General features: G+C 44.1%; 1 protein-coding gene and 1 long non-coding RNA gene across 2 annotated transcripts in view; one reads left to right on the top strand and one right to left on the bottom strand.

Annotated features, from left to right (window-relative positions):
* Window positions 1-2,160, bottom strand: part of MAP1B (microtubule associated protein 1B) — a 72,165-nt gene extending 70,005 nt beyond the window's left edge. The window contains exon 1 of the mRNA XM_066180719.1: window positions 1,968-2,160. Within this exon, the coding sequence (XP_066036816.1) occupies window positions 1,968-2,145 (178 nt within the window). The 5' untranslated portion in view covers window positions 2,146-2,160. The remainder of the gene's footprint in view (window positions 1-1,967) is intronic.
* Window positions 1,730-13,478, top strand: LOC136288023 (uncharacterized). Its single transcript, XR_010720469.1, has 3 exons — window positions 1,730-2,037; window positions 12,577-12,676; window positions 12,761-13,478. It is a non-coding gene; the product is annotated as an uncharacterized lncRNA (long non-coding RNA).
* The last annotated feature ends 866 nt before the right edge of the window (window positions 13,479-14,344 follow it).

Genomic DNA, 14,344 nt, shown 5'->3' with positions numbered 1-14,344 from the left:
TCCCCACGATACATTAAGAAATGACTCTGCATTCCACCAGGTTGCGTAGCATCACGCCACTGATGTGCTATCAGCAGATGTTTTCTTTGACACGTTGCTCTGCAGTTTGGCGCATGAATCCACAGTTTTCAGTGTTGGGAATCAGGAGATGTACCAAAGAAGACAGTGAGGCAGAGTTATCAAGAACCAATAGGCATCTAAAGCTCTACTGAGAATAAAGGCAGCAAAAAGTGGGTTTTTTCCAGACTACAGCAGACTTTCCAAAGAGAAAAATATTACCTGAACCCATAATTGCCTCACGTAGATAGAGCAGTCAGACTCCCACTGTATTCATCCAGAACAATGTACCTTAAAATTTCACCAAGGAGTTTTCTCAGCAGGCAAAAATCTCAATCGGATGGTCTGATACTAGAAGCAGCAAGGTGGCTTCTAATCCAAAATGATGAATTAAAAGGCCAAAACATTCCATCTGAACACCTAAACCTGTAAGTGTGTGTTATGCTTAGTGGCAGGAGATAGCAGCAACTGAGCTATGCAGCAGCAATTGTACAATAGGAGATTGAAGAAGACACTGAAGAGCATTTCTTCAGAGGAATGGTATTAGCTGTCTTGAGGGAAGAAATTTTACCAATTTGCTTTATCATCTTTGACAATTTAATTAAAATGCAGACAGTTCTCTTCTAACACAACTGAAAATTAGATAGAGTTAAGGAAGTGCAATGCTGAAGAAGCTCTGAATGACAAAGCACCTGCCTCAGTAGCTCTCCCCAAGAGACAATGGTAGCAATAAAGATGAACAGGTTATGATGAAACCGGTTAGCTGGGACGAGGATGCCTTTAACCTCAAACAGTAATGAAAAAGAATTCAGAGAAATAACCAACTGAAGCAACAATGGTTGAGAAAGCAACAATAGAGAGAGATGAAGTCCTAGATGGACTGCTGAACCACACCTACATGACAAGGCTGCTACCAATTCCCCGTTCCGGGATCTCTTCTCCACTCTTAACAATGGCAGTTCCTGAAATCTTTGTTTTCACCAGCCCAGAACAAAAAAAATACACATTATAAAATCAGATATCAACTGAGTTTAACTAACTGCAAGGTCCGGCAATAATTTTCTTTGTGCTTTATTCCACTAATACCGCAACAGCTTGTTGGTTTTTTTCCCCCCTCTCCGCATATATACTGCAATCTATTGTATCAGAAACCACAACGAAAACTTATAAAACTGTCATTTCACTTGCAATACCACCCTGCATCGCCGTCTTTAAGAAAAGGACAAATAAACGCCGAGTCAGAGCAGCCCGCAGTCGGACAATAACGAGGCTGAGCCCTCGGGTTAACAGCCTCGTTACTCATATGGGTTTTCTTTATAGCAATACCTATACGCGTATATAGAACTCAGGTCCTGAAAAAAAAAAAAAAAAAAATTGGACAGAAAAGTCCCAGCGCCCAAAGTTTAGACACAAAGGCGCGGCTGCGCTCCCGCCCGTGCAGCCGAGAGGGAAAACGCCCCGAACCCCTCCGGCTCGGCGCAGCGCTGGGGGGGACGGCGGCACTGCGGGCGGCAGCCGCCCCACAGCCCCAGCCCAGCCCATCCACCGCATCCCCGGCCGCCCTTTGTCCGCCCCGGGCTGCCATCGGGACCGCAGTGCGGACCGTGCCACGCCCACCCGCCGGTGTCTCCGGGCAGACGGGCTCGGCGGCGCTCCCGGCCCGGCCCCTCCGCCCCGCTATGGCGGGCGGGGGGCTCGGCGCCTCCCGCAGCCCCGCTCCGCACCGCCCGGGGCAAGCTGAGCGCGTGGGAGACTGAGGCGGCATCCCCCGGGGGAATAAAGAGCCTGCGGCTCGGCGGGATGGGTGCCGGGGGTGCGATCCCGGCTCCCGGCCGCGCCTAGGGAGGGGCAGGGCGCCGGCGGGGGGTGTCGCGGCGCTGCCTGAGGCGCCCCGGCTCCCGCCGCCTCACCTCGCTCGATGTTGGCGATGGCCCGCCGCAGGTGCTCCTCGGTCACCAGCTCGCCGATGACCACCAGCAGGTAAAACTTGCTGTCAAGGAAGCGGTGCGAGAGGCTGGGCGAGGTGGAGGTCGGGTTGGGGATGCTGCAGGAGGGCTCCGAGTCCACTTCCACCACGACGGTGGCCATCGCCTCCGCCCCGCGGGCTCCGGGGCGCTGAGCGCTCGGCGGCGGCTCCGCAGGCGGCAAGGAGGGAGTGAGGGCGGGTGGGGAGGCGGCGGCGCTTTTATACGGAGACGGTGCAGGGCAGGGACCTGGTGAGGAGGAGGAGGAGGAAGGGGGGGAGCCGGCGCATCCTCCGCGCCGCCGCCGCCTTTCCAGCATCCACAGCTGATGTCATCTGCGGCAAATCCTCCCCGCGGCGGCCCCCGGAAGCAGGAAGGACGCGGGGGGCGAACAACGCCCCGAGGGATCGCCGAGGGGTTCGCCCCGTGCCCGGCTCCCGGCCCGGCCGTGGGACCCCCGCGCCCGCGACCCTCCCGGCCCTCGCTCCCTGTGCCCGTTCGGGGCGTCACCCCGGCCGGTGACCGTCACCCCGAGGCCCATCCCGGGTCCCAGCCTGCAAACAGGGCGATGAGGCGCCGCAGGTGATGGCCTGGCAGACCTGGGGAGCTCACGGGGGAAAGCCGGCATCGGGACTCCAGCAGCGCTCCAGACATGCTTGGAAAAGCAGTGCCGCTGCCCAAAGCCGGTTGTCCTCTCCTACATCTTGCTGTAGCACTGCAGCAAAATTTGAGTCATGCTTAAAACACACACCCTCACCCAGCGATCTAAATGTTCTTGCTAACTTTTTTAATTTCAAAAGCAGTTCATTGCATAAGATACTTCACACATAGCCTTTCTGCACATATTAAGTGCCCATGGATGTACGACACCAGAACACTGGATTTGGACAATGTGATGAAACCTTAGCTTATTCAAAGTTGCAGAAGTTCAAAGGGCTTTGGTAAGTAATGTTAACCAGGCTCAAGCAACTCCAGGGAGCAATGATAGCAGAAAACTTACACAATGACAGAACCATTTCTCTTCTCATAGATTGTATCTACTAATACTAGTACTAGTACATGGATGTTAGTTACCAATGCTTAGTGATAACCACCTCTCAAAAGTGTGTCACTCTCTCCTAATGTGGGATAGAGAAGTCAAATCTGAGATGTTCCTCTCGCCTTAATGACATAAGCAAGCCACTCATTTGTACTAAGCCTCTTGTTGATGTGGCTCAAGTGATGTGGGATAAATTTCACTGTGATATAGGAAAGGATATAAACTTTTATAGCTTGTTTTTTAAGATAACTTCTTGTCCCTGACTGAGAAGACACTTCCTCTGTTTGCGGCTTTTTACAGTGCTGGGATAATGCTCAGGAACAGAGTGCTTGCCTGGATGAACCTGTACATCAGCCTTGTCTTCTTTGTATTTTGTTCCAGGGCACAGTGGACTAATTCACATGCACTTCAGGTTGTCACTGCTAGGGGCTTTTTTGTCTGCAAAAAAGGCTGCATTTTCAACCCACAAAGCTTAGAACAGGGTCATTTTAAGTGGTATCTGTCTATAGCATCTAGTGGTTTTGACATGAATAGTTCCTCTGCATAAATACAGTGCTCAGAGAATTGTTTGTGGTGTGTCTGGATGGTGCACCCAAAGTAGACTTTCTCAGAACTTTCTGGAGGTTGTAGAGTGCGGACACGTGTTTTCACAGCCATGTCAGGTGGCTGAGATGACACAGTGGTAAAGAGCAGCAGTGCTCATTCTTCGCTGGAGCTGTCACTGCTGGTAGAACAAATGCAATCACACAGAACTAGCAGCAGTTTTAAGGTTTGGAAGGTATTCAAAGGTGCAGTGTGTTGCCCTTTGGATACCCCTGTTCGTCTGAGACCCACTGTGACTTTGCTGTTTCCTTGCTAATCCTGTCAGTTTCCATGGGATGGTGTAGATGTCTACTTAGAAGTAATGTCCATCCCCTGTGACCTTTTCCTATATGAGCCCCTTCCTACTAATTTATTATAATTAAAGATACTTTCAAGACTTGCCAAGTGGTGCCCACCGGACTAAGCCAGCTTCAGGCTTCCTTCACTGCAATCTGTAGTTTTGGGATATGCTTTTATTTTGATCACCAACAGAGCAACTAGACTCTCAAGCATGGAAGAGGCTTTCCGAGGGGTCTTTCCAGCTGGTTGCAGAACAGACGGATGCAGGTTCCTGGATGTAAAGGTGAAACAATTACTTGCCTCACAAGCGCAGCAGGTTAAATGGGATAGTCAGAGAAGTGTGCAACAGTACTCAAAAGTCACTGTTTGTGCTTTTAAGCACTTTCTTATTTTAAGGAGAAGTGGAAACATCCATAACTGGAAAGATGCCTGTGAATTTGAAAAGTAAGAGCTGAAAACAATGCTTTTTATCAGAGAACAAAATGCTTGCATGCAGGTAGGTAATACAGTTACATTTGACATAACCTGCTCAGATTGTCCTCTATTTTATACTGCACTGTGAAATAACATGCAGTTAGGACGTGGCATGGTAAAATATGAATTTTTACAGTCAGACTGTCTTGTGATGGGTGACGTGTCACACCTTAAAACCCTAAGGACAGGGGGTTGTCTTTGGAAATAAACAGTCTTGTACTAAACTCTTCAAAGGATACCAACCTCTGGCCTTGTTCATTCACAAGCATATGCTGCATCATCTGAGATAGAAGGTAGACAAGAAAGGAGTTTATCACCCTGAACATATCTCTGAGGAAGCTGTAGGGTCCCAACTCCATAGCCACTGTTGACACTGTGACTGGCCCTGTCAGTATCACAGTCAGGTAAATTTGTTTGTCATCATCTTTCCCTACCTGGAAACCAATTTATATTCTACAATATGGAGCATCAGGTCCACTGCTGAGTGAAATGTGGAGATATGCTGCATAAAACTGACTTAGAGTACTGTTACCCGTACTGTTTGAGAGTGATAGTACCTGCCTACCTGCAGCTAGATCACATACATATGCCCCTTCAGTAGAAGAAACAGCAACATTCACAGGCTATGGAGTATATCCTGCTATATATATGGAATATATACAGTGATTGAGACCTGCACCTGTCTGGCTTTTGATTGTTTTGTTTTGATTTTGTTGTTTTATTATGTTCAATACCAAATTGGGGTCCCACAGTTGACTATGGCCAAATATTACATCCAGAACTGTATTTTTTAGATGCTGTATTTTTTAAATGCCATTTGTTATCCACTAATATTCAAGTTTCATTCAAGTCCAAATTTTTAATGGAGTTTCAGTGATGTACAAGGCTTTAGGCTGGTCCATTGTCTCAGGTCAAGTGTCATCCCTAGCATAAAAGAAATATTTATCCATGTGGATTACTTCAAACCAATTGACATACGAGCTGGGGAACAAGAGAGCGGCACTATGGAGAGGGACCTGGGGTTGCATTTGAGCCAGCAGTGCCCTGGAGGGCCACCCATGTCCTGTGGGGCATCAGGGACAGCATCAGCTGGGCAAGGGAGGGGATTGTCCTGCTCTCCTCTGCTCTGGGGCAGCCTCACCTCCAGTGCTGGGGGCAGCTCTGGGTGCCACAATGAAAGAGAGATATAAAACTACAGGGGAGTGTCCAAAGGAGGCTACAAAGTTGGTGAAGGGCCTTGGGGGAACCTTACAAGGAACAGCTGAGGTCACTTGTTCTGGAGGACACTGAGGAGAGAGCTCAGTGCAGTTACAGCTTCCTTGTGAGGGGCAGAGCAGGGGCAGGCACTGATCTCTGCTCTGTGGTGACAGTGACAGGACCCAAGGAATTGGCCTGAAGCTGTGTAAGGGGAGGTTTAGGTTGGGTATCAGGAAAAGGTTCTTCACTCTGAGGGTTTTTGGGCACTGGAATTGGCTCCCCAGGGAGTTGGTCACAGCACCAAGCCTGACAGAGTTCAAAAAGTGTTTGGACAACACTCTTAGGCACTTGGTGTGATTCTTGGGGTGTCCTGTGCAGGGCCAAGATTTGAACTTCAGTGATCCATGTGGATCCCTTCCAACTCAGGATATGCTGTGACTTTTTGAATTTAAGAACTCTACTGAAACTGAAGTGTCTTAGAAGTCTCTCTTCATTGAGAGAAATGCCAGTCTGAGAACTGCGCAATGTGTCATGAGGGGTGTTCCTCTGGGTAGGATTTCTTAAGGACAGGCGGGAAGGCCTAACTCCTAGAGGTGTAGATTTGCTAGCCTAGACATGAGGTGGCAGACTCACAGAATGGCTGTTTGGAAGGGGCCTCTGAAGGTAATTTTGTCTCATTCCCCTGCTCAAACAGAGCCACCTAGAGTAGGTTTCTGAGAGCTGTGTTCAGTAGGGTTTGAAAATCTCCATGAATGTAAAACAACACCATTGTGGCCTACTACTGATGCACGATGAAGTCAAGAATATGCAACCAGTACTAGATTTATAATATACTATTATATTAATAGTATAATTATTAATAGACAATTATAGCAGATAATACCTATATGATTTTGTACCTCACTTGATGCCTTCTCAGTGTGACTACCATTCTCAATACTTCTACTCCCCCTCATTCCCCATTTCCTGCAATCAGAAGCTCTGCCATCCCCGTGTGGTCCAGCCTTTACCACTCAGAGTGTCCTCATTGCATTGTTCCTTTGGGGCAGCTCAGCAGGGCATGCAGCAGCAGCTGCACAGGTGCAGAGGGACAGCCAGCACGTCACCCTGACCCCAGCAGACCAGAAATGTCCCCCTGCAGCTGCTGGCCATGGTGTAATGAGGCATGAGCCCTTTCCTGCCAGCACCTGGATGTGTGTGTGGTTCATGAAGACAACTCCTCCTGCCATCCCCCACTTTTTAGGCAGAGAGGCATCTTCATTCCTAGCATCCTCAAGCTGCCAGAGGAACTCTTCCTGCAGCAGCGATGTGGCAATACCCAGGGGTCACCAGAGAGAGCTGTACCTGCATGAGCAGGTAGAGACTACATTTCTCAGGAAATACTTTACATTTTAGGATGGTAGACTTTATATTTAACTACATGGAAAATAAAAATTACTTGACCAGCATTCATTTCAGGGATTTTAAATATATTACTTCAGTTTTAATGATTACTCTTTAAATTGCAAAGGGGAGAAAAGCTTTTATTTGCTTTTGGTGAAATAACCGTTTCAATTGGTATTTCATCTGTTTCCCATTCCTTTCACTTTCTCCACAGAAAATGAGAAGTTAAAAAAAATAAAAAAGTGAAGAAAGCAACACTATTGCTTTTAAAAATAACATTTTCTCTCACTTTCAGCTTTCTGTCTTGAAGTGAGAGAAAAATAACACCAAGTAACATTTTGCCTTAGTTCCCAGGGGAAAAAAATAATTATTTTTTATCAGAGTAATTTCCCTCTTTTTCTTCATGGAAAAAATTAAAAGTAAAAAAAAAGAAAAAAGTACTTTATTTAACTGCAATGAGAATTAAATGAAAAGAAAAAGATTTTCCACTGGACTATTAAAAAGAAAAATTCAAAAATAATTATTTTGCATAATTTTATCCTGACATTTGCTATGAAAAGAACATGTAGCTTTTCTTGAAAATAAAATGCTTGCTTCTCCACTGTTGGAGGGAAAATACAGCAGTTTTAAGTAATTAGATCATGTATACTAATTAGCACGATACTTAAAATTCAGCAATAAATGATAATAAAAACATTGAAGTCAACGGTACCCATTGTACCACAAGCTGGATGGATAATTAAAACATCATCAGCTGTAAAAACAATGGTAAGACAAAGTGGTTGACATCAGGAAGTAGTTTTGAGCATGCTTTGAGCTCAGGACTCAGTAGTCAGCCCTTCTGAACACGAGAGAGAATGGTCTGTTGACATGGGAGGGTTTCAGGAGATGACTTTGTCAGGGTTTTAATTCTTATTGAAGGACTGCAAGTTACAGAATTTCATTGGGGTGCTGGTGGTAAAATACAGTTTATCACCTCTGACAACAACCTGAATAACTCTATGGTCCAGAGTGCCCACATATGCTTCCTTTCAAACCAGTCTTAGAGCTCAGTCTTGACTTAGGAGGGGAGACAAATTGAGCCATGGGTTTAGAATGCTTCTATGTGCACTATGATCTGCCTAGTTTGGTGGCAGCTGGAAGCTGAGAGCTCCTGCACTGGGCTGTTGGCTGCCAAAAACTCGTGTTCAGCCTGGCCACAGGCTGCCCAAAAACTGCCTGCCCTGGCAGCACAGCCTGTCCATGCTGCGGGACCATCAGCCAAGGTGGTAGTCCCTTAACTCGCTACGGGCACAAAGGAGAAAAATGCCAGTGGGCCACTGGCCACTTGCTGCTCCATCATAGATACTCAGGTGGCAAAAGCATGTGGAGGTGCTCTAAAGAAAAGTGTGGGTTGGTTTTTTGGGGGCTTTTTTGGTGTTTCGTGCAGGTTTTTTGGTGGGGCTTTTTGGTTTTTGATTTGGTTTGGGTTTTTGTGGGTTTTTGTTTGTTTGTTTGGGTTTGTTTGTTTGTTTTTGTTGGGGTTTTGTGGGGTTTTTGTTTTGGTTGGGTTTTGTTGTTGTTTTCTGGGTTGTTTTCTCTCCAGGTTGAATTGTCTAAGGCAGCCTCTGGGAACCAAACAGCAAGTAGTTGTTTTACTTAATATTTTCATGTAGTCTTAAGATGTGCCTTACAACGCTTTTCAGAGTTTGCTTGCTAGCTCTGCTTGCTCTGTAGGATTTAGAATAGCGCTTTTTTTTTTTTTTTTTTTTTTTTTTTTTTTTTTACTAGGGTCCTGTTCTCTCAAGCACACTACAATAGAAATGACAAATTGGTACTGCATAGAGAATAGGAAGCAAGAAATATAGAGAAGCATCATTTCACACAGTGCACTGACTGACTTCTGAACACATAACCTGGGGAATTGCTCCACCTTCCTACTGGAAAGGTCCCACAGACCCTGGTCCTGCACTGGAGGCATCACAACTCTTCAAGGCTGTGGCAATTGCATAGCTGCAGCCAGAGTAGTGCACAATTTTTCCCCTTGCCCAGGACCTTTTGTGCATGCAGGGATCTTGATACAACCTTTCATTCCAGCTCTCTGTGTCAAAAGTTACAATGAGTCCCATTCCTATAAGAATAGTTTGTGACTCTGAAACTGCCTAAGGAGTGTTTAGACATTCTACTGATGTGGCCTTTAGTCCTACTGTGACAATCATCCCATCCTTTAAGTGTTTCAGCTATCACAAAGCCTCATACTTTTTCAATGGAACTTGATACTTGAACAGCAAAAATGGTTGAAATGGTTAACTTAATTTTATATGTGTCTCAAAACAAATTCCAGTGTTGTTCACTCAGACCACCTACTTGTTTGACCATCTGGTTCCTTTCCTCTTTTGTGCACTTTATTATTTTGTCTTAACAGCAACATTACTATTTGTACGATTTTGCAGCATCGTTTTTGGATTTTGTTTGTTTGTTTGTTTCCCTTTTTAATATATTTTTATTTGTCTGCCTGAGGCACTCTAATAGGCTGACACAAAGTAAAGATGATTTAAGGGCGCTCTTTAAATTAAAAAGTCTTTGCTAGCTATTGGTATTTTGCAGTAGGTTGGGATGTGCTGACTAAGAGTTGCCCTGCAGAATTTACTGAAAGGCCTGAGCGGAGGGTGTGCAGTAGGGGTGCCCAGAGAGCTCAGTGAGCTGAGCATTTTGCTAAAGGGCCCCTGTTCCTTGTCAGGGGGTATATAAGGGTCATTTTGATATAAGGGTCCACCATCAGTGTTTGGTTTGTGAGTTTTAGTCCTGCCATGGCAGTGCCCCAAGAGTCCTTGTGGAGCTAGAACCATGCTGTGGGATAGACAGGGTCTGGCATGATTTCCTCCTAAAAATGGTCCTCATTTTTTGTCAGGTTATAATGCAACTGTCTTGCCAGAAGTTGCACTATGACCTCTTTGGGTAATTCTAGAGTGGTGTTGTGTTTCTGAAATACAGAGAAATTTTGTTCTTTCTCATTATTTGCAAAGGCAGTAGAGAAAGTGTTGGAGTCTTTGCTGAAAAGTACGATTTCCAATGCAAGAATATAGATCCGTGACCAAGTGCATTACAAAATACAGGAAAAAAGCATTTTTCAAATGTTCTTTTCCAAATATTTGTAATCTGGTTTTTGGGGTTGTCCTGTGCAGGTTAGGAGTTGGATTCAGTGGTTCTTGTGGGTCCTTTCCAAGTTACGTTATCCTATGATTCTGTTAAATATTCCATTCAGTTTTCCCTAAGATAACTTGAACTTCTTTAATTGTGGGGTTTTTTCTCCAACTTTTCCTTATGCTGGTTCCAAAACCATTTTGAATTCCAAATTTGAAAGGGTACGGTATTCTTCAAAGCTCAAGGAAGGCAAGGCTTGACTTATTTTACGGCAATCACCCTGCAGGCATACTTTTGAGGTAGCAGCTATTATGTTGTCATTATGTAGAACAATAGTATACACTTGTGTATATCGTATAAATGATACAAGAAAAACCTCTTTCTCCTCCCAGTAATACTGGAAATACTACTTTTTACGTGCAGGAATGTCTTCTTCCACAGCAGCACAGAAATGTTGCTCTTTCTGGGATAACACAAAGTGCCATCGCACTCAGTTTTGTGAAAAGGCATGAATGAATATATCCTTTCCAAGCAAAGTCATAGGTGTAAATTGCATAGATAGAATGTAATCTCCATTTTTGAGTAATACAAAGGCACTGTATTTTGGCAATACATGGTCAGAACTGTTTTTTTCATATTTCCCTGAGAAAATTCCTGTTCCACAAACCACATTGTGTCAACTCTGTAATAGGAAATACATTTACTAATAAATTGAGGGAACAGTTTTATTTATCTGGATGTCCTTACCACAAGCTCTGTATGTTTTTTTTGGAGGATTTGTGTTGAGTAGGTTCAGTCACAGTAGATTTTGTCATCACTGAGAGAAAGCACTCAAACAAATCCCTATGACCCATGGGTCACAGAATTGTTCATTGCTATATTCCTGCATTTATACATTGTATTTTTAACAGCATTGAAGTTATCATAGATGATTCATTCAATGAAAATATTTGCTTATTTCCAGAGGAGTCTCTGATTACCTCTTGCTTTTTTGACATCTCAAGCTATAGGCTCAGTCTTCCAGTTCGATCACGTCATTTTCCTTGGGTTCAGTTAATGTCTCAATCTGATTTGATAGTAACATACTCAGTAGAGAACATATAACAGCTGTTCATGGCCACTTTTATAGAAAACTAAATTAAAGCTGTGGTGGAAGGACCAGTAAATCTCCATCTAGAAGAAAACTGCTAAAGCCACCTTATGCTGCAAAATCCTGAGAAGAGGAATTAATGGAAGAAAAGATTGGGAGAACTGTGCTGGTCTTGGCAGGGAGAGAGTTATATTTTTTTTCAGACTGGCTGCTATGGGGCTGTGTTTTGGATTTGTGCTGCAAACGGTGTTGAAAATGTAGAGATATTTCCATTATTGTTGAGCAGTGCTTCCTGCCAAAGCCTTTTCTGCTCCTCACGTGGCCCCACTAGTGAGGGGGCTGGGGTGTACAAGGAGTTGGGAAGGGACACAGCTGGAATACCTGACCCCAGCTGACCACAGGGATATCCCAGCCCATATGGCATCATGCTCAGGATATGAAGCTGGGGAAAGAGGAAGGAACAGGGGTATGTTCAAAATCATGACATTTTGTCTTCCCGAGTCACTGTTATGCACAATGGAACCCTGCTTTTCTTGAAGACAGCATGACCATGGAAAGCAGTGAATTAATTTCTTGGTTTGGTGTGCTTGTTTATGAGGCTTTTGCTTTACCTATTAAATTGTCTTTATCTCAATACACGAGTTTTCTTGCCTTTAGCCTTCCAGTTCTCTCCCCCATCATGCTGGTGAGGGAGTGGTTGGGCAGGTGTGTGGGGCTTTGTTGCCAGCTGGGGTGAAACCTGACAAAGGTGAAGTGCAAAGAACACTGATGAAGTTCCAATAAAATCACAGGGAGTGTGTGATTATCTTCTTCCTCCTAATATTTTCTGAAGTCTAGGTTTTGGGTTTATGCCCATGGATTTTTGGGGTTTTTTTTTAAGGATGGTCAAGGTTGATGGTAAGATTTTTTTGCCATTGTCTTTGCCAGTTTGGAGGCTAGCCTGGCAGTCTGGCTCCAAATGGAATTGCTGGCAAGCAAAGCCCATGTTCAGCTTGCATTCGGCACATAAAAGGGGTAAATATCAAGGCTGTGAAATATTTTTAGGAGAAAACGTTTCAGAATAAGAACAACATGAAATTAAGAAAGAGTCACGTTTATTTTGGCTGAAAAAAGATGCCCCAGATGCTGTGCAACCTAATGTTAAAACACATATTAGTACCTCCTTTCAGGCTGTCAGCACTGGGGGAAAAGTAGAGTAAGAGCAAAGAGGTGACTAGCAAGAGGCCATGATATTGTCAAATGAAATTGGAAAGTAATTACAAAAATAAGGAACAAGATGATGTAGGAAGAGACTTGGACAGATGCAATAGGTATTGAAACAAGCATTAAATATGATCACTTCTCTTCCTGTGCATTCTTCTTCCAAGTAACAGCATAGGAATTCATCATTGGGGGAAGAAGAGGAAGAATGTTGGTTCTGGCACAGTTCCCCTTCAGCCCTGCAAGACCCAGGGCGTGGCACAAAGGGTAAGTCAAGGTGTGCACTGGCATCCCCTCCAACAAGCAGAACGATTTCTGCAGCTATGGTTGTCTGTGTTTCCCATGGAGCAGAGCACATGGAGCCAGCACTGAGAGAGCACCCAGAGATTCCCCTGCACCTACAAAGGACACAGAAGCCCCTGCTGTAACCAGCAGAACTGGTTATCCAGAGCAAGGGCATGGCATCGTGGACTGCTGTACAGCGTGCTGCCCACTTCTCCTGGATCAGCTTCTCCTCAAGCAGTGCCAACATGCTCTGGGTCCAAGGCCAAAAGCTAATGGGAACGCTCTTGTGAGTAAGCACTTCTGGACTGAGTGCACTGTGATCTTCATGAATTGCACATCTTTGGGGAGAAATTGCTCAAAATTGCTTGCAGACCACTGCCTCCCTTTATCTCTGCCTTGTGCTGTTGGTGGCTTGGCCTGTGCATCCACTATTGCAGCAGCGAGTGCAGAGGGACTAATGATAAGTGTCTAACAGATCTCCAAATTGCTGCTGCCTTGATGTCTGACCATTTTTGTTCCATGAGAATTGTCTTTCAGTGTCTTCAGCATAAATTCCCATTTACAACTTTTTCCTAGGGCTTTTGTTCTGTTTTGCTTGGGGTTTTTGTTGTTGGTTGGTTCATTGGTTGTGTTTTGGTGATTTTGGTGATTTGGTGATTTGTTGATTTGGGGATTTGTTTGTTTTGGTTAGTTTGTTGCCCTTTTTTTTTTCTTTTTCTTTTTTTTGAGCATGAGCAGGAAAACATACACCGGAATCTAATAAATATTGGAAGCCAACCTGGGCTATTTTGGGTTGATGCATCTATAGTGATATTTTGCACTGAGTACTAAATTAACAGTTGTCTTTATGATAAATTAACCAGAATAAAACTAGCTGATCTTCCAAGAACTGAATTTGTCATCTGCTGTTATTGGCAGTAAAAATTATTAAAATATTTTTTTAGTGTGCAATATAAGCTTGAATAATTCTCAAAGAGTGAAAGGAACCCACCTGCCAAGGGAAACCATACATTTTTCCTTTGTCACAAAGATTTATTTATATTAAATCATATATTTGGCCTTCACTGTTCTTCTGTATTCTCATTTATAAACCACAGATTTTCTTGGCTTTGGAAAGCTGTTTGAAAAGGTGGAAACAAATTCTTGATGTACTGCAAAGTAAGAAGTGTTTCTTCTCTGGGTTTTTGTTTACATTAATTTTGTTCTGCTCAATTTCCAACATGTATATCTTGATTTTAAGGAATTTTCTGCTAGTTGTTTTAATTTTTCTCAGTTGTTTGAGGGTTTTTACCTTAAGCATTTATGCTCTTGCTGTCATTGATTGAAAAAGCAGGGAAATGTCCATATGCAAGGGAGTGAAGGTGAAATTATGTAACATGAGAGGCTGATCTCTTTTGCAGTCTCCTAACCTGAGGGGTCACCTTATTTTCTATCCAGATAAATTCTAAGCAGGCTGTGATAATATTTAGAAAATGAGTTTATCATATTGAGAGTTTATCATTCACACAGTATTTAAGATCCAGGCATGCTGAAGAAAAGTCTGCCTTAAACTCAGGGGCTTTTTATTTTTTCCTGGGAGGGTAAAAAGTTTACTCTGTTGGTGTAATAGTATATCCAGTAAAATATAGCAGCACAGTTCTCTTTTTACTT

This window comes from Chamaea fasciata, unplaced genomic scaffold (genome assembly GCF_029207755.1).
Source record: "Chamaea fasciata isolate MVZ Bird 193981 ecotype frontalis unplaced genomic scaffold, bChaFas1.0.hap1 SCAF_4, whole genome shotgun sequence".
Lineage (NCBI taxonomy): Eukaryota > Metazoa > Chordata > Aves > Passeriformes > Sylviidae > Chamaea > Chamaea fasciata.
Note: the sequence above shows the minus strand (reverse complement) of the source record. Positions and strands in the feature narration are given on the sequence as shown.